This window comes from Caenorhabditis remanei, chromosome X (genome assembly GCF_010183535.1).
Source record: "Caenorhabditis remanei strain PX506 chromosome X, whole genome shotgun sequence".
Taxonomy (NCBI): Eukaryota; Metazoa; Nematoda; class Chromadorea; order Rhabditida; family Rhabditidae; genus Caenorhabditis; species Caenorhabditis remanei.
In genome coordinates, this window is record NC_071333.1 from 17,098,100 (window position 1) to 17,122,718 (window position 24,619).

Sequence of the window (24,619 nt, forward strand, 5' to 3'; positions counted from 1 at the left end):
TTAAAAAGTATAGAATTTCGTTTCTTTGTCCAAACTCATCTCTCCCAGCTTCATTTTACGTGCTTTCTCTTTGACAGTCGTGATTTCGCCGTAGTATGTTCTAAGGTACGTCTTTGGTGGGATGTCTTGAAGAGCAACTACTCCGTTTCCTTTTCTTCCACAGGGTCTGATCTCCATCAGCTTGTTAATTTCGGTTATTTTTGGAACTAGGTTAGGAACGTCTTGCTCGTTCTTCTGGAGCAACTCCTTGAAGGAATCGTGATGATAATAGTCGTTAATAATATTAGGTCTTGTTCTCGTGACAGTTGGCTAGAAATCGTGGAGTTGTTGAAGGAATGCACTGACAGCTGGGAGGTGATCTTCATTTCCACATAACGCTTTCTATGTAAGACTCGAGCAACGTGTGCCCTAGGGACAGATTTTAATATTAACATGTATTATGGGTCTCTAGCAACCCATATCCACAATATTGGCTCCCGGCTCGCAGGTACGGTAGTACGGTAGGTGTTCAAAGGTGCAAAAATGCAATTTTTCTGTTATGTCGTAGAAAGCTAAAATTTTTTTTTCTCTTGTTTCTAAAAAAACTTTGAGTGGTTCATTTAAAACAAAAAAATTCTCAGACATGTTATTTCAAAAACGGCACTTAGAAAAAAAAAATTTAATCCAAAAATACTAAAAAAAATTGATGATTTTTTCTTACAACTCGGAAAAATTTTTGAACCATGTTTCGAAACTTGGAAATACTTTTTTTTACACCTATAAAACATGGTAAAAATTTCAGTTTTCTTCGACAAACAGAAAAAATTTCATTATTGCACCTTTGAGCACTTACCGTACTACCGTACCTGCGAGCCGAGAGCCATTATTGTGTGTATGGGTTACTAGAGACCCATAATACATGTTTGTATAAAAATGCAAGCCCTTACTTCTTTACAGACTCTAGGCCCCTATGTGCTATGAAGATGCTCGAGTCTCACGGAGAGATAACAATCTCCAAGACTTGAAAACTTTTCTGTCTCCTCCTTTTTCTGCAGTACTACCTCCCTTCCCGTCTCCCTTTATTTGCTGAAGTGAGAACTACCACATCTGAAGAGACACCAAAGAAAGAAAGAAAAACAAAAGTTCAACATTTCGGAAGCTTCGATTTTTTATTCCTGTCGCAAACGTTTATCGTGAACTTAACTTTGAAATCTCACATTAAATCGTGTTATTTTTCAGTTTTTCAATTTTTCAAATTCAAAATGAAAACCCAATATTGTTACTATGAGTGGACAACATTATTGTGATGTAAATCTGGATTTTGACAGTGGTAAGTATACTGAAAGATATGTTCAAACTGATAAGAGTGTAATGATGATTTTTATTCTGAAAAAATCAGGGGTTTTGGTCAGCAACTAAAAAATAAAAACCAGTGATTATCTTGATGAGAAAAAAAATTAGAAAGTCAGTGCCCCACTATTTTCGAGTTGAACACTGTAGTTTCTATCTGCGTGATAAAACGTCATAAACATTGTGTAAAAATTCAATGTCTATTTTGAGCAGTTTCCAAAAGTAAACTTTTCATCTCAAAGTATCATTTTTAGTTTTGAGGTTTTATCGTCAAGAAAAAAATCTATAATTTTGAATTTGTTATTTAGGAAGAGGAGTGAAATCACATTTTGTTTATTCAATTTTTTATTTTCAAAAAAATTATCACAAATAAAAATATGATACCCGGAATTTAAGAACAATTAAATTACTGGTACGTTCTAATTAGAGAGGTTGGAACCATTCCAAGGGAGTCGGAGGATTTTTGCATTTGTCGCCGCAGTAGCAGATGAATTCTTTCCAACGGTAGTCGATTGTTAATTCCGTTCCTCTTTTAATTTCCGTTTTTGCAATGATTGTTACAGCGTGGAAACCGAAATCTCCCATGTCTATTATTTCTACATCCGCTACACAATTTGGGTTGCAAGAAGAGTTCAGAATTCTGTAAAAAAATTATTGATTTAGACAATTTCATATTTTGTTTAAAATTTAGCTTACGCTGTTTCATTTTGGTAACAACTACTGTCGATGATAACATCCTCTTTATAGTTGCATCGTTTCGCTCCGTTTACTACAGTGTAATCAATCTTTGCTTCGAAGCAGTATTGTTTTGCTTCTTTGTCCTTACTTATGATTGAGAGGCTCCTTCTTCGCTCCCGTTCGTCGATGGTGATCACTTCTCCGTAATAAGTACCAATTTCGTCCCCTGGTTTGATTGTTTTCTTGGCGACGACACCATATCCCTTTCGTCCGAAGTGCTTAATCTTCACCAACTTGTTCACTTCCGCAGGTTTCGGCTTGAAATCTGGTATTTCTTGCTTATTTCTTTTGAGAAATTTGACGAATGACTGGTGCAGGTCATAAGATTCGATAACTTTCTTTTGTGGTTTCTGAACAGCTGGCCAGTATTCATGGAGATTTTGGAGGAATTCGCTGACTGCTGGAAGGTCTTTGTGGTCCTTGTACAATTGTTTCCACGATTGGAAAACCGTATGACATATTTCTTGTGGAGGGGTGTAAAGGCAATTTCTTTGGACGGTGATCGGGCGGCGTTGTCGGTCCGATAAAACTGATACAACTCCTTCAGGCAGATTAGCTTCTGAATCCTTGCATGTCGTCACAACTTCAAGTACACCCTGATCCAGCAAAAACGTCTTCTCATTGGCACGAATTTGCACGTCGAAAATACAATCTCTGCATGTGGTGAGGCGGTCGTGGCTGCTGCTGGTAGTTTGATGGCATCGAAGGTGGAATGATTGGATACAACTTTTGCACTTCTGGAGTTTTCCACCACTTTTTCCGCACAATCCACAGAACTTCATATGATCTCCGGTATAATTAGTGGGTCGTTTAGCCAATTCAATCTTCGATCGTCCGAGCATTTTTGATCCAATCGGCCTACAATTTGTGTGAAACGCGCGGATCGTCTCTGTGTCATGTAGTAGTTCTCCGCAAGAGGCCGTCTGCTGGAATCCTTCTCCAAAGCAAATCTCACAGAAGTGATTCGGACACCACAATGCATTGTTATTTTGCTTCAGTGAGAGATACTGAGTGTTGAAGTTCATCATCGGCTTGGCAAACTGAAAAAAACAGTTCACTTTTTCCGATAAAATTTTCAAAACTTACAGTGGCGCAGCTCAAGTGCATTCGATGATTACAATGTGTTCCATTATCCTCGCTACCGTGTCCACATCTAATTAATACATCTTCAATCTTTGGTCGTTGTTTTTGATTTTCGAAGTCTTCACGATGCTTGCCTTCATCTTTACCGCAATAACAACAAATTTCATCAACTGGACGAGATGGGTGATCTGTACACACTGAAAAAGAGAAGATTAGTTATTGGTTTGAAAATAAGTTTTTTTGATAACAATAAGTTAATTGCAGAAAAAACTAAAACTAGTATTTCAAAATAGTTTCCCGATTATTGAATTAAACTTGAATAACTTACCGTTGTGATTCATTTCATAAGGCTTGGTATTTTGATATCGCTGGGAATTCTTCGAGGGGTTGACCACATTGTTTCGATCCATTTTGCCAGTGAATAAAGACAGAATAAGAGAAAGAATAAAATATTTGAGTGGAACTCAGAGAGAAACAAGGAACGACCTATCTTGACCGTGGAACCTGGCAGAATGAATAAGTAAGATGCTGGAATGAACAGGAGGACTTTTATAGCAAACGCTCCGCCCCCAGATTGTCAGCAATCGTTTCACCATCTTTGCTCCTGGGAAAATGATGACTGAACCGGACGCAGTATACGTATACTTATTGATAAATTGAATAAAATATCATCAAACTGATGCATATCTCTCTAGATATTAAATGAAATGTTTGTTTTCAATAAATATACGATTAAATGGGTATACGGTCTACGGATACCTGATGACAGTAATTGCACATATAGTCCCAAAACGGACTAATGAAAAGATGTGAGGATACTATCTTCTCTGATATGCAAAAATGAATCGAAAATGAATAAAAACAGCAATTTAGATGACGTCACTCTCCTGAATGCTTCACTATCATGGAAAAGCCCTTAATCAATAAGCTGTTTCGCATAGACTTGTATTGGTTTTCAAAGTTGAAATAATTCCGCTCTAGATAATTTTGTTCACAAACATTCTTCACTGCATTGTTTTCTTGGAATCATTTCATCTGGTCAGAAATTTCTCGAATCCCTTTTATCATTTATATCAGATCGGCGAGTTTAGATTTTCTTCTCTAGTAACCATCCATTCAGTAAGTGCATGTTCATCTTCGGCGAGCAGAAGGACAGGATGAGGCATTGGGCAGAAATCGTGCCGTGCCGTACTATTTACAGCGGGGGACAAATATCTGTTACTTCTCACTTGTGATCTCTTCCATGATGCACGAAACAGTTCATTGATCAAATTTTCCGCCTGTTGACGGAAATTATGTCTTTGGATAAATAGAATGATCAGAAGAAAGTGAAAAAGAGAGTAGAAAAATGAAAGGAATTGGGAGGACCAATATGATGTTATAGTCTTTTTGTGATAAGCGCTTTGCAAAAATGTCATAGTTTGGCACAGTACGTTTTGTTCTCTCAATTCCTTTCATTTTTTTCTTTCTTTTTCACTTTCTTCTAACCATGCTTTTTATCCAACGTTTCTTTTGGTTTCATACCTAATTGTTCAAATTTTTTAAAGAAAGGTTTACTAACCCGCCTCCATCAGATTGGGCTGATTCTGTCTTGAATTTCTGCTATTCTGGCAAATGACTAACAGCCTTGATAGAGTGTTGCCGGTTAGATTCAATTGTAAAAAGAGATGAATATTCAGCAGCGAAAAACTTAAGAAGGTTTAAGAGAACAGATGTTCGAATTACTCTAGATGAATTTTTCTTTTTGTAAACTACAATCCACATATATATTCGAGCAGAAGAGAGTCATTTGAACATTGGTATATAATATTATATTCTTATTGTGGTAAGTGCTCTCCAAGACTGTCTTAGTAGATTCCCTCATCAAAGTCATCTCTTCACCGATCTAATGACAACATGTGCGCTTCTGTTATAATTTACCGCGGGCAACAAATATCCGTTGTTTCTCAAACGTGACCATTTCTCCAATGCACGAAATCCTATATCACACCTTCCGCCTGTTGATGGAGACAATGTCTTGGTGAAGGAAACAAGACAGAGAGAGAGAGAGAGAGAATAGAGACTCATCCGAGTCTTTTCACCGCTCCAATATAAACATATGCGCTGATGGTATGAGGGACGTTGGTGTCCTCTACCACAATGCTCAAAAGAGTGTATCGATCACACTTTCCGCTTGCTGATCAGAGATACAAATTGAGATGGTAGTTTTTGTCTCAAATAGCCTTCAGAGTATTTAGGAAACGGACTTGACAAAATGTGTTTTTCATAACTTCTGATAAGGCTTGGGTCTATTCCAAATACACCGAACATGTCTATTTGATGCTCAAGTTTTTGAAATTTCAATGAGAGCCTTTCAGCCGCAGCGATATAAAATAACTCCGTTTGTCGCTGTTTTTTATAATTAACATTCAGTTTTCTTACTCTTCATACTTGCTTTTTTTGAAGTAGGGCATGGCAGCGAGCTAAAATCTGCACAAAATTATCATTTTTGAACCATTTGTAAAATTTTCCAACTTTCCTAAACAGTTAAGTGTCTCACTGACACGCGGAAGTTTTCAGAACTTCATCTTTTCGATAGCTGAAATAACCCCTTCTCCTTGTTATATAAGTGATTATTTCGAATTTTCCTCATCCGAATTTCCTATTTTCCCCATTGCTAATATGCAAAAATCTTGGTCTATGTTTCACTTGTGATATACCTAAGTACCTTGGATTTTCTTCTCTTCAATTACCCTCCAGTAATTCTTCTGTGTGCATATTCATCTTTGGAGAGCAGAAGGGAAGGATGAGGCGTTGAGGGAAAGGCGTGCCTTACCGCACTACGCACAGCAGGGGACGGATATCTGTCACTTCTCACTTCTGACCTCTACCACAATGTCTCATGTCTCCTCAACAGTTAATTTCTTTCATACTTCCAATAATTACAATTTGCAAATGTAACTTTCTACTGACTTGTTTCTCTCTAGCATTTATACCACTTTCTCTTATTTTAAAGTTTTAATTTAAAAAAAAAGTTTCTTTCAATAATTACTTTCAGCACAACAAAAATTACGAATTGCGACAAATCATGATCGATCCGGACCAAACGCTGGAAGATTCGGTCACATCTGGCTTAAACATTCCTAATGGAACTCCAACGAATCAAAACAGTAAGTCTGAATTCCTGGAAAACTGCAAAAAACACTAAGTTTCAGGAGGAGATTCGGTGATTCCTGGCTCGAATCTCCCTGATGGACCTCCAATGAATCAAAACAGTAAGTTTCGAATCCTGGAAAAACGAAAAACAATCAGCTAAGTTACAGGAGGAGACTCTACGATGAGCCATGAAAACGAAATCGATTATGAAATGATGGATATTGGTCAAACGAATGGAGAAGACGTAGTAGATCACCACATGGATGACGACCATATGGATGACATCGACAACGATCATTTTCCAGAGGATAATCAATCCGCATCCAACAATCATGAACCCCCGGTCGAGGAAGCTAAGAAAAAGAGTTAGTGAAAAAAATACGTATAGAGATAGCACTCATTCTTTCTATTTTCAGCAACTCGTAAACGGGTGAGCGGAAACGACAGTGCTACGCCAAACAAAAAAAGAAATACTGGAGGTCGTGCAAAAAAACCAAAAGGTTAGTGAAGTTGCATTCCATTTTCGACGGACGAGAAGTAGAACAGTATCGGCTCTTTTCTCATCAAAATTATATATACTATTGATAACATGACGGCTGAATAAGATTAAGCACAAAACCAGTGAGAGAGAGAGAAAGAGAAAAAGAAATCGATGGAAATTTTAATTCTGACAAGTTATCCTATTTTATCTTTTAGTGATCGAACAGATCAACTACATTTATTCAAAGAGCAAGAACATGTGTGAATGGTGAAATTATTTCAGGAACACTATACAATCTATATGTATTTTTTCAGGATCGGAGAGTGATGATGCAGCGGAAGGTGAAACACAAAACGAGAAAAACGAAACACCCGTGATCAAAACACAGTCTGGGAGAACTGGTTAGTAAAAAACTGAAATAAATTGAGTAGAGGTTGTAACTCCCAGAGGGTAACTAATTTGATTATGAGTTCAAAATTTTTAATAATTCACAAACTTCTTATTTATTGGTAATTTCAGTCACCAAACCACAATTGCTCACTATCAAAAATGATGAGAAGAGAAGAAGCGCAAAAAAACCAAATGCTGCAGCACCGGAAAGTGAGAAAGGTTAGTATTGATAATTGGAAATATATAGCCGAAATATGAAATTGCTTAGAAGTACCATAAATCAAAACACACAATTTAGATGATGTTGAAACGGCGCAAACCTGCAAAAAAGCAGCTCCGACTTCAGTTTCTGCCGAAAAAGTCAAACAAACCGAACTCATTGCTCAAAATAATAAAATGTGCGCTCACAATCACATGCAGCAATATTTGAATAAGTGCTCGAAGGACAGTCCGGGATACAAACGAGCGGAACAGATTCTCAAAAAATATAAGGTACGTTATAAATTCGAACTTCTCCTAAATAAATACGAAAAACTATTTTCAGGAAAGGCCACTCCCATTTTGCGAGATTCCAATAAGTGCCGTTCATCCTGATCGGCAAAACTATCGAAACGCTGGAGACTTCCTTCTAAAACTGGTGGCACCTGTTCCATCCGATTTCTCCAAAGCCAGCAATTTGAAAGGGAACGCACAAAAATGCCCAGAATTGTTGCAAACTGGGAAACTTTTTGTCGATTGTTGGAAAGATTCGGCGTGGAAGATCATTAAACTGGCTCAACAATATAAAAATACTGGGCAAAACAAGGTGTATGAGTCCCAGAACAAAGTCATGTTCCCCGAGCCATCTATACTCGGGGAAGCCAACGAAGACGACTTTTTTAAATTCCACGGCTATTCGAAGCCCACAACAGGAGATGAGCACGAAAAAAAGCGGCTTCCAGTAACGGTTATAAAGTCTACAAAAGACATTCAAGATGATGATTATGCCGCGTTCTTCTCGCACTGCAGCATTGCTGTTGTGGAAGACTTTGGAGCAGCTCGAGGAATTGATGATGAAAAATTCTCCCTGGAATCACTTTCAAAGTTGATCGATGGACAAACACAAGTCGAAGCTCTGATGACTATTCCCGAAAAAAGTGATTCCAACACTCGATCACTTTATAATGTTGGTGAAGGAGTTGCCAAAGACAGTGGCTGGGAGATTCAGAATATCAGGAGAACATTCAGCCTTGAAAAGCTCACGAAGTACTACAAAGACTGCGAAAGAATTTCATTGGAAGGTTAGTATTTTAGAAATTCAAAGTAAGCTTATCTGATCGTAGAAAATTGTACATTGTTTCGCATTCAACGGATAAGAGCAAACCTCATAATCACATTGAAAGTAAACTTCAAATGATGTGTTTTTTCAGCATGCGAGCGTCTGGTCGAAAAACCATACGATCACGAAGAAATTATTGAGGAGCTCATCAAAAATCATCTGGAAGCTCAAATTCCACCACCGGAGCAGTTTCCATCTGGTGCAATCGTGTCGTCTTTCCTTACCAATCTCGATCTGCCCGATGAGGTCCTCGAAATTCTCAAACCGGAATTGGACAAATTCCCAGATTGCTTCAATCCATCATCAATCAACAATATGCTAAAGCACGTTGAAGGGACGTTGAACGGAATCAAAACTCCTCAAATTTACGGAAAGATTTATGGAAGCAAAACACCTGGGCACTGTGAAAATGGAGGAGTTGCTTCCATCAACTACAATGCTGGGAAAGCTTCGGCCATTTGGTACGCAATGAACTTTGAGTTTATTGGTGAATTCCTCAAATTCATGGAAGACAAGGGACACGACTTCTACAACTCTGCAGTTATGCCAGATGAAGTTGAATTAGCAAAGAGAGGCATTATCGTGACAAAATTCGAACAAAAGCCAGGATCCCTTGTTTATGTTGGACCGGGCACATACCATTATGTGCACACTGCGGGGATCACCGTCAATGTTTCTTGGAATCTTATTCCGAAAACATTCACGCAGATGGCAGTTATGGCCTTATTCCACGATCACAACGCATTAAAAAACTACGAATCAGTGATTCCATTGGAACCAATGCTCTGGAATATGTTGGAGCAGAATGAGAAATTTGATAAACTGACATTGAGAGTTTTTCTAGCAATGCTTTGCAGGTACGTCAATTTTTCAGATGGAAAATCAATTTTCAGTTAAAATTGATTATCAAATAACTGTAATTTTGTTTTCAGATCGCTTTCACACTGCACAATGGAAATTGGTGCTGCTGAAAACAGAGGAATGAATATTGCATTTTTGGGCGCTGAAAAGTACAAAGATTCTTTTTTGGGAACATTGAGATGCTCAAAGAAGGATTGTAGAAAAAGAGCTCTTTTCAATCTTATCACCGTCGACAAGTCACGCAATATTCACTGCGTTAACTGCGCTAAAGCAACTGACAAAGTTTACGCTAAGTTCACTTTGACACAGTTGGCAGCTCGTTATGAAAAATTCAAAGAAGATAATGGATTAAATCATCCACTTGAATGATTTTGTTCGTTGTTACCAAAATGTCGTCATTCTTCATCGAATTTTTTCCAACTTACCTTTCTTGGCTGTCTCCTCAATTTTGAAGTTTTCTGTTGAGATCATCTCTCAAATTCCTTTGTTGTTGTGTAATGTTTCCATCATCTGATTTTTTTGTTGTTATAATGTTGTATTTTCAATTCTACAGTTATATTCCCAATCAAAAAAAGCTGACCCTCATATCATTGCATGCCGATTTTTGACAAGTTGATTTTACTCAAAATCAACTCACAGTATCTTATTCCATCTGTTCACCTTTCTCGTTATTTTACAAACTCCTTCTTCATGTTTTCTGCCTATGATCTTGAAAAACATTTAACCCTTCATAATTTCATCTCAAAACTCTCATAAGAACCTGCCCATTTTTAGCGTTCGATTTGTTCAATTTCAAAATATTTGTAATTCTTCACTACATTTTTTTTCGTCTTGATTTCGTACGCTAATTTTTTTTACTGAAAGAAATTAATAAACTTGTGTTAATCTAAAACTTTGGATGAATACAATTTTTTTCAGAATTTTCAAAAAATATCTGCACGAAGTGGGATTCGAACCCACGCACCCATACGAGTACCAGAACACCCAGTTGACCTCGTACTTGAGGTAAGCATTACGCTTGAGTCTGGCGCCTTAGACCACTCGGCCATCCGTGCTGCGAAAGAAACGGAGAGAGGGGCAGTACACATAACCACCCGATTGTTGACTTGTTCTTTTGCCGTTGTTTTATCTTTTGTTTCGTTGAGACAATACATTTTTTGTTAATTAAAAATTCTAGAACCCTATTTTCTATCCAAATTTGTTATTCAAATTAATTATCATTGATAACAATGACAATCCAGAATTACTAAAGTTTCGTAAATGTCTTTAAACATGAAATTCTCTATTCGCTTCATTTTTTCAAATTTTTGTCTCGAAAGTGCTTCTGACCTACTGTTCTTGATTTAACTAACTTATAGCTTAAATCAGATATTCTTTAATTGAGATAAGCGATTTTCTTCGATTTTGGTTTTTGTAATATGACATATCTCAACTACAACTATATCTTGGATTCAATAGTGATCTCAAACAAACCGAGCCAAATTTTATACTGAATGCTACGAATACGGAATTTTGTCAATGATGGTAATATTAGTTTGTGCCACAGCTCAACGGATAAAAAGAAGAGGTGGAGCATATACTTTGAATTGATATTGTTTGTTTTTTAGCGTGATAACTTGATTAATGAAATCACTGTAGTTCAACAATACCTTCTAATAAAAACATTAAAAGACAACAAAACGCAATGTTTGCTTTATTATTAACAGGTTTATTATCAATTCATATAAGCAAAAGCAAGCTAAACAAGCATAATCATATCATAATTTCAGCAATTATTTCAGCTTCCTGGACCAATTAAATCTTGGGAATCGGGTGCTTGTTGAATTCTAAGAAAGCAGCAAATTCTTTGGGAACATTGCAGCCGTCTCTTTTGCAAGCGCATCTCACGGCAACCGACGGTGGATACGGTATTGCTGCCCACTGGATGACCTGTAATTATGAAACATTCTAATTATAGTTTGTTATTCTTTCCAATTTTCACCTCTTGGAAGCAAATTGTAGCCAGTCCATATTTTTTATCGGTCATACCAAACACGCGGGTGAGCTCGTGAAGCTCCTTTTCTGGGAGCTCGTCTCCTGCACCGGCAGAGAAGATGGTTGGGAATTTTTCGGAGGGCATGTAGGTGCAGAATGGCCACTTTGGTTCACTAAGAAAATATCCTGACGAATGGTTGCCCACTTGGTTTAACTCCCAGCAACGGACGAGACCTTTCGATTGGTTGAAAACATCCTCGTTGGTAGTGAGAGAAGAAACAACACCGGCCAGAAAAACCAAAACAGAAAAATCAAAAATTGGTTTCGAGAACATTCCAAGCTAAAAATTAAACTTTTTTGAAACTTATATTTAGAAAAAAAGAGAATTGGAAGAAATAAAAATATTGAATGCAAATCATGGTCAGCAATGAATATCTTGCAACTCCTCGTGGCGGAGTCACAAAATTTTTTTTTTGTTGGTCCCAATTCATTGTTTACAATGTTTAAACTTCCGGCTCCGTGACTTGAAGAAATTTTCCCAAGATAATTGACATGTGCCAGATTTGAATACCAGATAAATTGAAGTTGTTCACGCAATAGTCAGAGTTATCAAAGATTATTCAATTTGAGTGAAAAATTTGACTGTATTCAGAGTTGAGTTGGTAAAAGTGGAAATCAATCAAGTTCAAGAAATTTGGGCAAAACCAGAACACCGTTTACAAAGATCTGAAAAAAATTTGATTAATTGCTATAGCGATTTGATGAAATTAAAAAATTAAATCATTCTAGCAACGTCCATTGGTATGTCTTAAGCTACCTACGTTAGTTTTGTCAACCTCCGTAATTCTGGCAAGGAAAGTCTTTGGAGTCGCGGATTACAAATGAAACAAGTGGAACCGCGCGGTAAAATTGAAACATCTTGCGTATATTATTTGCTGATTTGGAATTCCATCTAAAAAAGCATAACCATATGAAAAGTTTGAGAGCTTATAACTCGCCTCGCCGAGATATTTAGCCGATTTTGGTGGCAGACATGGACCCCTCGTAATTGAAAATACCTTTAACCAAACTTATAGATACAGGCAAACCGCTGATGATGAAACGCGGTTCAAACGAGGGCAAAGGACGAAATTAGGACCAAACGTGGCCCTAATTTCATCCTACCGGGGTCAGAGCAGTTTTGAGGATGAAACGCGGGTCAGATGCGGGCGTCCTCATTTTTCCGAGTTTCTGAAAAACGCCGAAGGTGAAACGAGGATCAAATGTGGATGAGTTGGCACTCATTCATTTTTAATTTTTATTTCATTTTCTACTATTTTCTCGTTTTTCGTGTAAGATTTTTCGCTTTTTCATTGAAAATAAATTCATTTCAGTCAACATTCAATAGAGGTCTACCAGTTGGACTAACCAGTTGGACTGATTGGATTCCTTTTTGCAAGTGTTAACGCAGCATTACAATAACTGTAAGTTCTCTTACGTAACACGAAAACTCCGAAATTTTTAATCAACGTTTTTGGTTATAATGAAATTTGAAACACAGACAATTTTAATAAAACATCCCGAATTCTAATGTACTTTCATTTTGAGCAGAAAAGATGTTTCAAAATTCCAAATTCTTTGCTCTACAAAGCTGAAGTAACCATCTTTTGTTTTTTGAAATTCTTTTCAATAATCTTGGCAATTGTATTGAAAAATGTTACGTTATGAGTATCACCAGGAATGATACATAACTATACACTCATTTTTCAGATGATCGTTAACATCTGGATCGTGCCCCGGAAGCAACCCAAGAAGCATCAAAAGCAAAACTGACGAATCTTCGAATTTTCCACAAATTTGATTAATTTTTCTATGTTTTTTTCTTAAGTGTGAATAAAATAAATATTGATGTACTTTTATACAATTGTTTGTTGCTTGATAACTATTCACAATTAGAAAGAACCAGAAAATTCTGATCCGGGGAATCCCTGCCCAAATTTTCCGCTGCCGACCGCCGAGGATGAAAATTGGTCCAAATTAGGACCAAATTTGATGTCTTTTTTGGTATCGTTTTTACACCGAGTGTTCATCCGCGTTTGGACCAAATTTCATCCTGAGCGGTTTGCCTGTGTAATTGGAAATCCGCGACTAGAAAGAAAGCCGCGGTTCCAAAGACTTCCCTTGGAAGAGCATCTCCCAAAACAACATCTTTGCCTTGTCCTTCATTCTTTGCACCTGTTTTTTTTGTTCTGATATTAAACAGTATAACACTTTATCAGTTAACAGACAACGATTTCTGATGTGATAATTGTTGTCTTTCCAAACAAGCTTTAGCAATGGTTTTTGGACCCATCACGCAAGGGTAATTATTGGAGTCAGAGCTGTAAACAAATTATTTTTCTCTCAGTTTTTGGTCAAAGTTTCACCAATTACTTGATGACACGAGCATGCTTCCTGTCTCACCAACTCTGCTCTTGGAAACTGGTAGAAGCAAGCTCCGCCTCTCAGATATTCATATGATCAGATGGTCATCCTTTAACGCCAGCATCTGCAATGCATTTTATTTCCTTTTTCTTTTTTTCCTAATTAAACAATTTTTTTTTAGAAAAACACACAATATCATTATTCAGGTCGATATGCTTTCCAAACCGATCATCGTCCTGTGTGTTTTTGCTGCGACTGCTTACTCTATCACCACTTATGAGGATGTTCTTGAGCAGTCAAAAAACTCGGTTCGTTGCTGGCAGCCGAAAGATGCCAAAAATCTGTCGGCTGGATATTCGATCAGCACAGAGAAGTTCCCATTCTGCTCCTACATTCCAACGGCTGATTTAATATCTTTCACGATTTCCGGAGCAGGAGAAGAGGTTGATGAAGGCGAGCGTCGCGAGCTTCTCCGCGCTTTTGGTATGGCCGGTGACCTATATGGTCTGACCGCGATTTGCTTCCAAGAGGTGAGATTTTTATCAAATAATGAATTTAATAAAAATAAATTATAATTACAGGTCATCCAAGTGCATCCTGCACCCAGTCCATCACATGTCGGCATGAGATGCGCTTGCAAAAGAGACGGTTGCAACGTACCTAAAGCCTTCAACGCCTTCTTGGCTTACAATGAGGTCGCCCTTCCAAAAATCTGATCGGTTCGACGAAACTGGAATAATTTCATTTTTATTCAGAAATAATGTTTTGCTCGCTTTACTTGCTTATATGAATTGATAATAAACCTGTTAATAATAAAAAACATTGTGTTTTGCTGTTGTTTTTTTTCAGAAAAGAAAAGTCTCATCCAGATGTTTTTTAAAGTGTAATTGCACGACTTGACCACATTAGACTCGTATACAGTAATCTTCAGAACTTTTTATCATGTTCTGCGTATAACTAATTTCACCCGGAAAGGCGATTAGGATATATTTGATTATAACAGCGAATAGAGAGACTCTCTCTCTCTCTCTTTAAAAACTAATAATAGCTCTGTTTTCATAATTGAACTCACCCAGTTGGTCACATTTTCTGCAACAATCTTTTTTGGGAAACCGGAACACGAAACATGCTCATGACAGAAAGCAATAAATAACTTTGACCAGCTCTGCGCAATTATTCTCGCTCTATCCCTTATCCAATTTTCTGTTAGATGACCAACTCCGAAATTAATTCGAAGATGTGAGATTCCAATTCATGATATAATGAAGTAGTCCACGCAATGTTTGGAAGTATAGAAAATTGGTTGTTTATAAAAGCGATGTGCGCAATTAATAATTACTGATTCAGACAAAGTGGATTTTAAAAGCAATAAGTATGAAAATTTCGTAATGACCCCACCAATGTCACTATGAATCTGACTGGAAACAAGAATTTTTGGAAATAAAATATATGGAAAAGTGAATATCGCTCACGTGAGCAAATTTCTAGAGTTATCCCCGTACAACCTGTAATAGAGAGACCTAGATTTGTCAGTAAATGCCATTTAGCACAAAAAAGAAGTATCAGAAAATCGCGAACTATCTACTTATATTTATTGATTTAAAAAAAAATCAAAACACTTTGTTACTTTAAAAGCGAGATGTGATGCCCCAAACTCTTCTTTGTGAGCATCCTCCCGTTAGAGGTTTACTGTAAACAGTAAACAGAAATCCTGATATAGCCCATGAGTAAGGCATATGAGCCTGACAATCATAGTGAACAGAGCTGTGCGGAATTCCTTCTTCCTTCTTCCTTCTTCCTTCTTCCGTTGAAATTGTTCGCCACTTCCGACTTCCGTGTTAAAAGTTCACAAAAATTTTGTAATTTTTGACGGAATTTCAGCGGAGTTTTGGTGATTTTTAATAGAATTTTGTATGCAAAACAACGCCAAAATTGGTTTTCACGGATGGCTAGAAAATTTTTTCCTCAAATTTGTCATTTTCAAAATTAACTTCCGACTTCGGGGTTCGGACCCAACTTCCTTCTTCCGGGCTTTTTTCACTTCCTTCTTCCTTCTTCCTTCTTCCTTTTTGAAAATTTTCGTTCCTTCTTCCTTTTTCCTTCTTCCTTTTTAAAAATGTTATTCCTTCTTCCTTCTTCCTTCTTCCTTTTTTGAAAATTTTACTTCCGCACAGCTCTGATAGTGAACCTTTTTATCGGTACCATAATTTTTTAGAATACTTTATGATGCGCAACGCTTCAACTCTTTTATTCTTCTCGAAATTCTTTCCACCACCACTTTCACAGTTCGGTTTTATAATCTTTCCCTCAATCATATCTTGCCATTATGATTCTTAATTTTTTTTATTTGTTCCCCCCACCCCTACCTGGTCTGTCGCCTCGTGAGAGGCTTGATCAGGTCTCCAGTGTGAAGTATTGATTATTTTTCTAGTCAATAAATTTTATTTAACTCACTTTTGATTTAAAGCTGATACCTTATAGACTCAAGAATCAAAATTGGAAATGTTGAGGTTAACATGACCAATTTTCTGAATATATAATGTTTTGTTATGGGCTCACTAGTCTGTTAACAGTTTTTAGAATGCTCATCTGCTTTTTAGTGTTAAAATTGTGTGACTAATTTTATTTCTACAATTTAAGTGTATGTGTTTTTTCCACTCTTTCAACAACCGCAACCTTTCTTCCAAACTCGGTGCAGGGATTGTTCACTCTTTTGTGATACTCATTAGTAGCCCCATAAAAATCTAAATTGGTGAAAAGTAATGTGTTTTTTTCCCATTAAAATTTTATGTTACTTTTCACGGGTCTCGTTTTTATACTCACCCCTATTTTTCTTTCCACTACACTCATCTCGGAAAAGAGTTCATTTGCGTTTCAATATATAAAAAAAGATTCAACGGTTCGAGGTTCATATAAGAAACTGAGATACAATACTATAACAAATTCACGAGAAGATAACAGAACCGGAATATAAAATCAATTAAATTGCACCCAAGTCGATTAGTATGGTCCGTACTTATACATGATGTACACCTCGACACGATTCGCCTCGATATGGTTTCCCCAGTCCCACATTGTGTCGAGAAGATATATGTCCATGAGAAGATTCAAATCCTCCTCGAAGCGGCGATTAGCATAGAGGTAGAATCTTTGAAGTTCGGCGGCTCCTGCAGAACTGTCATACGTCAATGCCTCCAGTTTGTCGGTGATGTAGTTCTTGACGGCCGTCTTCATTGCTGTAATTTTGCAATAAGGAAATTTTTGTGAATCCTGAGCATGAGTTATTACCTCCATAGTTAGCAGTTTCGCAGCTGTAGTGATCGAAGTAGAGGAGATAGTCTTTTTGGTAGTTTTTCCAGATCACTGAAGAACAGAAGTTAAAGACTAGAATCAAAGGATTTGGATCAGAAAACTAACCACGTTCAGATACGGTGAGATGGTGAAAATTTGGAAGCTCACGGTTGGTTGCCATCACTGAAAAAACGAAATATGAGAGAAAAAACGAAACAAAATTCAAGGCATTTATTGAGTATTAATTGTATCCTTTCAACCTAATCGCTTCTTTATTAATTATAAAACTGAATAGTTTTGACGTTTTCTATTGAAGCTATGCTCTAAGAAAATACCGTCACAAAAACTCCCTCCAAAATTCACCCCATTCCCAAGAAAAACAAAAAAGAAGCAAGAAGACGATCAATAGTTTTGAAATAAAATTTGAATGATCTTGTGATGACAAAAAACTGAGAAAGAAAAAAAGAGTCGACTGACTAGGAGGTACGGTTGAGTAAACAGAGCGGCGGGAACCGTCACGTCACCTCTCGGCACATTTTTGTTTCTTCCCTCCATTTCATCTACCGAAATGAGATATTATAGAAAAGAGGGAGACGATGAAAATGGGAGGTGATGAGAACCGCCATAAAACAGGGGGAACGGTGCTTTTATTCATCTTTCGAAAATTCATACTGTGGGAAAATTGACACAAGCTATGAAGAGGGACTAGAGAGGAGATTGAAAGACTGGAATATAAGAAAAACGTACCGTAACCCAAGAAAGTTATATTTTCTTGCTCCTGATGTTTTAAGCCCAGTCTGAATATAAACTAAATCTTTGATTAGCTCACACGGACATACATTCATTATTTTTTTGTTGTTCAAGAAAACAAAAAAAATTTCCAGTCCATCGCTTTCAGTAGTTGCACTTTTCCTTGGAGTTTTAATTTTTTGTCGTTCTTTAATGAACTTCAGGAACACAATAACTTTTTAAAAAACGGTTTATTGAGAATAGGAAAATTAAATAATACAACGATATGATGGTTTGCGAAAAAAAATCAAAACTTAGTAAAATTGGGGGATTGGATAACAAGAATTTTGGGTAAGATGAAATGGCTAATATCATTGGGAAGAGAACATTTTGGGGAGTCATTGAGAACTGAGCATCTTGAGGAAGTTTGAGAACAATTTGAAGGAAATTTGAAGAAAATAAAACCGTAAGGAAACACGTTGAAATTTTTGGAAAGGCAGAAATTGGAAAGATTTTTGAAAGAGAGTTGGGAATGAAGAATTCGGAAGAAATTTTGAGAGGTAAAATGTTAATTATCGGTTAGGTTTGGAAATTGAAACAATTGCAAATAGGACTACATGAATAGCACTGTATTAATGGGATATTTGGGGAAATAAAATGGAAGGTGGAGTGAGAAATGAACGCAAAAATTGCATTGAAGAACTGAATCAGATAAAAGATCTCGTTGGGATTATTGGAAAGGTAGAAGTTGGAGTTAATTATGAAGGGGAATATTTGAAATGTCATGCTGGCGTTCGTATTCACAAAAAAAAACAATTGAATCAATTGGAGGATAATGTGAGAGAGAAAGTGAAGGCAATGAGGAGAATTGTTGTTGTACAGGACATGGTTGGATTGGAAGTAAAGAATTTGAAAGAAATTTTGATGGGAAACATTTTAATTAACAGAAGCTCGGAAAATTAACAAACTTGGAAGATACAATTGGATTGAAAACAATGCATGAATAGGAATGGGAGTTTTAAGTGGGGAAAAAGAAGGTGGAGGATGAAATAAAGACGATAATCATACTGACTTTTGTTTTCACCGAAAAATATTTGAATCTATTGTACGATCTTGTGGGAGAGCAAGTGAGAGGAACGGGAAGATTTACAGACACACTAGACTTGGGAAGAATGCGTTGGGAATGAAAAATTTGGAAGACATTTTGAGAAGGAACATTTGAATTGGATGGAAAGCATTGCCTGGATAGCAATGGGAGATTTGACTGGAAAATGGAAGGTTGAGAGAGGAATGAGGACGAAAGTTGCATAGCAGATCGGAACCAGAAGTCTATTGGCAGTTGTCCACAATCTCCTCAAGCTCTTTTATCGTTTTTCTGTAGTAAACGTCAAAGGGATTCTTTCTGAAAAATTACAATGTGTCATGATAATGAGAAACGGGTTAAACTCACCGATACACACATTCGAGACATTTCTCTACTAATCCGACTTTTTCCTCCGTTTGAACGCAGAAGATGTTCTGCAGCTGGTAGCGTCTACATTTCTTTCCCCAGCAGCGATAGACTTCTTTAACCGTAAATTCGCTTTCGGAAATTGGTGAGGGAGATTTTTTCAGAACGTCTTCGCAATACTCCCATTCAAAGACTGCTCGTGCCAATGGCCTGAAAAAACTCAGTTCGCACTATAGAAATATAAACGAAAAACAAATTTACCTGATTAGCAGTCGCTTTGCAAGACTTTTAAGCTCCGGGTGTTTTTCCTGCTGGACGATTTCCAACAACACTTCGTATATCGGGAGCAATGTGCCATACTGGAGCTCCACATTGTTATCGTGGGAATATGCCACCGCGGCGAGTTGAACCGGTGACATCTCCGCCACGTTCCATGCGGCATTGACGCAATATCCATTGGCTTGCACCCAATGGTATGTGCCTACACCCACATAGATGAGATCACCGGCTTTCTGAACCAGCTTCTGGTATGGGATCCCTGCGTCGACTAGATCTTGTTCCGTCGGCCAATACTTTGTGTGGTAGGGGCTGATCCTTTTTTTATTCATCAGTTTTTCCAGTTTGGCAGCGTAAGCCATCGACACGCATATCCAGACGCATTCACCTGGTCCCATGTTCAGGTTCACCGATGCGACCAATTGATTCTCTTGATGGGCTGGAGTTCGCGATCCAGGCGATTTGACGTAGCATTGCACTTCGTTGACTCCCAAAATCTTATCCTTCACAAGTTTCATCATTCCCTCTTTTGGCCGCAAGAACTCGACAAGCTTGTTGATCTCCTGAAAATGTTTTAGTTGAAAATGGCAAATTTAAAAAAATGGTGTAAAAATGATAGAGAGTTTTAAGTTTTTGACATATGTTAGTCTAGTTTTTTCCATATAGACAAATTTCGAAAGAAGTAACGTTTTTATCTACCGTACAACCTATTATATATTAGCGGCGCACCCGCTAACAAGAGTTTGGAGCATACTATCTCAGCTTTTCGGTAATTTTTCTGGGAACCGAGATATACCGCTGCAAGCAGGCCCAGCTAGGTGCGCCCCCATTTCAGGTGTTACGATACCTAGGGAATGAAACTAAAATTGATTGATGTTTGTTTTGCATCATCAATATCACAGAATAGTTATTAAGTACATAAATGCTAACCTCGACCAATAAAGTCCTTCATTTGTTTTGTGTCTGAATATAATTTGAAAGTTGAAAATGACTAACCGCGATTTGCTCCGCACACTTGTCGGCATTATTCAAGTCGATGTTTGTGGCAAAGGGTGCAACTGGGAAGGTCACTTTTTTGCCATCATACTTGTACTGGGATTCGAGTTTCTCGGCAATGTAATTGTGGATCAATTGGTCTTTGTTGTCCGGATTATTGATAATTGCATCAACAGCTGAAAAATATAAAAGTGTCAACTAATTATTTGATAATTGTTTTAGATAAAGAAGATGGAAAATGTGAAACTTTCTTACCCTTGTCATCAATTTTCTTTTGCTCTTTGTATGATTCCAAAAATTCGGAGTACGTAATTTTTGGAATAATTTGCGATGACGACGTCTTCCATCCAAGACTCTTTCCATATTTCATCTCAACATTCTCCTTGGATGATTGTGGAGTTTGGAGGAGAACTTCCACTTTTTGATCTCCAGCAATCTTTTCCAGAGCCTCACATGAGAATTTGTCGAGATCCATTTTCAGTGCCTCAGGAATTCCGCGAATCAAACATGTTGATGACTCAAGGATTTCATTTTTGAGTGCCATCAGTTCTTGTTCCGATTTAATTTCGAAAAACGTCATGTCTGCTGCATATCCTTCTTCCTCTCCATATTTCACGTCGAATCCCTTGCTCTCGGCGAACTGTGTGTTGAATTCATTGTAGATGTCCTGCACAACTTTGACATCACTTTCGTAGACTTTGTTCTTGCGGGTTTTCTTCCACTCAGAAGCGAGTTCCACTACTTGTTCTCCAGAGGCATTCACGAGATCTTGGTCAATGAGAGGCGTCGTGAAAAGCGTTATTGGAGGGAATCTGGCATAATAGTTGTTTCTTTTCTTGTTTCTCCGTTTTTGACTGGGTTTTCTTGATGGCAATTCTTCGGTGTCTTCTTTCTCTCCCGATTCCTCCTTATCCTCCTCTTCTTCCAACTCGCGGAACGATTCCTCTCCTGGCTGCTCGCCGTCGTTCGGTTGCTTTTCGCGTCCCTCTTCTTCCACGTTTGGCACCTCCACATCTTCCTGGCGCCGCTTTGTACGTGCTTGAGTTAAACGCATCAAAATCTTTTTCATCTCCTGGTAATCTTGGTCAGCTTTGCCGATCAAGTTAGAGCAGCCAGACTCCTGAAAAAGTTTGAGATAAAACAACAATGAAAGACACTACATCTGACATAAGTAGGATGTTTCAACCAATATTTCAAATTAAAAAAAAAATAAATTTTTACCTCATATTCTTCGTACAAAGCAGAAATGATATTTTTCTGTTTTACTGTGACACGTTCTTTCCTCTCGACCGCGTCCTTAAGGCATTTGGCGTGATACCAAAGTAAGGCGTGTCGAGTTTCCAACACTTTTCCTCTCTTCGCGTCCGGCTGCCCCATTCTCCCACTGCTGCTTCTTTGTGAACGCTTTTTCGTATGTCCTCGGGGATCCAATCTTGCTGTCGGAGCAACACTGATGTAGCCCAACGGGCCAGAACCAGTTAAATAGGTGTCATTCTGTGGGTTTTGATCTCTCACTGAAAGCAAAACTATCAATTATGGAAGTCAATCACGTTTAAGATTTTTTGAGTCTTCCTGGAAACAAATAGTTTTTTTTAAAATTAGTATGTTTTTAATTTGACACACATCTAGATTATATAACGTCATTGTGCAAAACTTTGTTAGTCGAATGGTTAGCTGAAAGGAATCCATCAACCTTTTTAGACCTTCAGGTATTCCTTTTCTTCAGAAAAGATAATTTCGGCTGTTGATAACTAAAACTAATCAAAATTTATCAGTTCGCTTCGAGACCAGTTCGCCACTTTTGGAATGCGCGTTTAATTCAAATTGTGAAATGCGGGCCGGAGAAAATTTGACCCGGCCCGTTGCATGTCTGGTGTTTCAAAAAAGCTTACCTTCGGCAGCCGGGAGTGGATCTTGCTCTTGCACCTCTTCTTCCTCCACCGATGGAACTGGATCTAGCGATCCCACTATTGGATCCTGAGCCTGCGGGGATGAAACTTGGGCAAGGTCATTTTGTTGCTGTCCCGGGACTTTTTTCACTTTAAGAGGTCGTAAGCAATTCAACTCTCTATTAAGTTCGAAGGCAGCAATTTCGGAGGGATCATTGTTTCTTTCTTTTCTTATCTGACGTGAAATTTTCCGCTGGCTATTCTTGACTTGCGAACTGGCTTCTTGGGCTGGGACGTCCACCTCTTGAGAAATGGGCTCATCCAATGGAACGTCCAGTGCCTCCTGATTGAATTCCATTGCTTCGATTGGGCCCTCTTGTTGGGCATTACGCAAGGCGACTTCTCCAGCTGGGACGTCATCCAACTCTCCATCGTTTCCTTCGATTTGATATTCTTGCTGGTCAGGATTCAGTTTCCACTCATCAGGCAGAACTGGAGGCTCCTGGCCACGATTCGCAAGGTTTTGAAGAAATTCGGACATGGTATCTTCGGGATAACTATTTGTTCTTCTTCTCGATTGAAGTGGAACGTCCGCTTGGTTAATATTTCCTTCCGAGCCGCTTTGTTGAGCTGAAACTTCCGCCTTTTGAGAAATAGGCTCATCCAATGGAATGTCCAGTGCGTCTTGATTGAATTCCATTGCTTCGATTGGGTCCTCTTGTTGGGCATTACGCAAGGCGACTTTTCCAGCTGGGACGTCATCCAACTCTCCATCGTTTCCTTCGATTTGATATTCTTGCTGGTCAGGATTCAGTTTCCACTCATCTCTCAGAACTGGAGGCTCCTGGCCACGATTCGCAAGCGTTTGAAGAAATTCGAACATGGACTCTGAACCACCAGTCGAACTGATCTGATGGCTTGGGATGACATTCGAAGAACTCATTATTTTTGTTGTAGTGGTCGTTGAAATGATCTGAAAAAAAAAATTACTGTTTCGAGGATTTGAGGGTGTCGAAAACAATTGAGAAGAAAAAAATAGGTATCAATACAATAAGTTATGATTCAAACGCTGAAAACATATTTGCCAGTATTTCAAAGTTAAGATAGGATGTACAATAGGAAAAATTTTAGCTGGTTGAACACAACACAATCACTTCTTGCCAGTTTCTAGAATGGAGAAAGCTAATTTCCTTAGAAATAATCCGCTTGGGCGTTTTCACCTCTCGGAGTTGTGAGCTCTCAAATCTTTTTCAATGTTAATCAGTTTTATAATATGTTTCTCTCATTCTGGACGCTGCTAAGCAACCTCTTGCGATAAGGGATGGAGAAGTAAAACGTGGGTTCACAAATTTCCCTGGACGGAAGTTGAACAGAATCGGCTATCAGTTCAGAACTTATCAGTTTGAAACGAACAAACTTTGATCATTCCTTGTCAAAATAGTCTCACAATGGACTTCCCAACTATCACGTACCATCATGTACATTTAAATTGAAATGTGCTCCAAAAATTTCACTTTTTCCCACTTGACCAAAAGGTGGACGAGGGTAAGTGCAAAAAATAAAAGAAAGTGCAAAAGTTGAGGAAAAGTGTAGAAGGCAAGAAAAATGTAAATGACGAGAGGGAGGTTTAGTAGGCACTGATTTTTCAATGTTTGTTTGTTTTCCGAATAATTTCAATCAACTTATGGGTGCCATTGGGCACCGTGGATTGTGTTTCAAACCGAAATTATTTTTATTTCATGTTTCAAGAGATGAGAAATAGGAGTTATCAAATTAGATTTCATTCTGGGCTAAAAACACAGTAACTTAAAAATCTGAGATTTCGAAGAATAAACTTCTAGCTGAAACTTCTTTTTTATTTTGACTCAAGATAAAAGGCAGATAACACCTGATACAACCAAAGGGAATTAGATAAAAGGATAAGTATTTAAGGGAGAAAAGGGAAGGCTAGTAAGTAGAAATGTTGATGAGGAGATACTCAGAGAGGTTTAACCCTTCGACATCATTTTTAGGATAACAGGAGGAAGATTTAAGAAATTATGCACGGGGAGAGAATTCCAACATGCTAACAACCGGTTGGGTAAGTACTGGTAACCAAACTTGGTTTTATTAGATGAATGATGTATCAAAGACTAAAAGTTGAGAAAAGAGGTAAAATATTGTAGGGAGAGTAAAACTTTCTAGATACAACTATTTCATATATTAGGTTGGCAAGAAAGTTTTTGACCATAACTCAAGTCATACCTACTCAGACAGAAAACATGCCCGATAGCATA

General features: G+C 37.8%; 7 protein-coding genes across 7 annotated transcripts; 2 read left to right on the plus strand and 5 right to left on the minus strand.

Annotated features, from left to right (window-relative positions):
• Positions 1-863, minus strand: GCK72_025461 (uncharacterized protein; the record flags this gene model as incomplete). Its single annotated transcript, XM_053736349.1, has 2 exons — positions 1-309; positions 846-863. 2 exons carry the CDS (start codon positions 861-863, stop codon positions 1-3), a joined length of 327 nt encoding a protein of 108 aa, XP_053579915.1.
• An 889-nt stretch (positions 864-1,752) lies between these two features.
• Positions 1,753-3,560, minus strand: GCK72_025462 (uncharacterized protein; the record flags this gene model as incomplete). The annotated part of the gene is made up of 4 exons (XM_003103626.2): positions 1,753-1,969; positions 2,026-3,107; positions 3,154-3,347; positions 3,479-3,560. The coding sequence occupies 4 exons, from the start codon at positions 3,558-3,560 to the stop codon at positions 1,753-1,755; spliced, it is 1,575 nt and encodes a 524-aa protein (XP_003103674.2).
• A 2,657-nt stretch (positions 3,561-6,217) lies between these two features.
• GCK72_025463 (uncharacterized protein) lies at positions 6,218-9,704 on the plus strand (the record flags this gene model as incomplete). The annotated part of the gene is made up of 10 exons (XM_053736350.1): positions 6,218-6,299; positions 6,345-6,404; positions 6,453-6,650; positions 6,702-6,785; positions 7,081-7,167; positions 7,286-7,375; positions 7,455-7,648; positions 7,701-8,436; positions 8,566-9,331; positions 9,407-9,704. The coding sequence occupies 10 exons, from the start codon at positions 6,218-6,220 to the stop codon at positions 9,702-9,704; spliced, it is 2,595 nt and encodes an 864-aa protein (XP_053579916.1).
• Positions 9,705-11,129: 1,425 nt separating this feature from the next.
• GCK72_025464 (uncharacterized protein) lies at positions 11,130-11,643 on the minus strand (the record flags this gene model as incomplete). The annotated part of the gene is made up of 2 exons (XM_053736351.1): positions 11,130-11,264; positions 11,317-11,643. The coding sequence occupies 2 exons, from the start codon at positions 11,641-11,643 to the stop codon at positions 11,130-11,132; spliced, it is 462 nt and encodes a 153-aa protein (XP_053579917.1).
• A 2,281-nt stretch (positions 11,644-13,924) lies between these two features.
• On the plus strand, positions 13,925-14,428 carry GCK72_025465 (uncharacterized protein; the record flags this gene model as incomplete). The annotated part of the gene is made up of 2 exons (XM_003103596.2): positions 13,925-14,242; positions 14,294-14,428. The coding sequence occupies 2 exons, from the start codon at positions 13,925-13,927 to the stop codon at positions 14,426-14,428; spliced, it is 453 nt and encodes a 150-aa protein (XP_003103644.2).
• A 2,284-nt stretch (positions 14,429-16,712) lies between these two features.
• Positions 16,713-17,184, minus strand: GCK72_025466 (uncharacterized protein; the record flags this gene model as incomplete). The annotated part of the gene is made up of 3 exons (XM_003103597.2): positions 16,713-16,948; positions 17,001-17,075; positions 17,130-17,184. 3 exons carry the CDS (start codon positions 17,182-17,184, stop codon positions 16,713-16,715), a joined length of 366 nt encoding a protein of 121 aa, XP_003103645.2.
• Positions 17,185-19,061: 1,877 nt separating this feature from the next.
• On the minus strand, positions 19,062-23,286 carry GCK72_025467 (uncharacterized protein; the record flags this gene model as incomplete). The annotated part of the gene is made up of 7 exons (XM_053736352.1): positions 19,062-19,134; positions 19,183-19,392; positions 19,444-20,021; positions 20,455-20,630; positions 20,710-21,574; positions 21,676-21,968; positions 22,347-23,286. 7 exons carry the CDS (start codon positions 23,284-23,286, stop codon positions 19,062-19,064), a joined length of 3,135 nt encoding a protein of 1,044 aa, XP_053579918.1.
• Between the last annotated feature and the right edge of the window lie 1,333 nt (positions 23,287-24,619).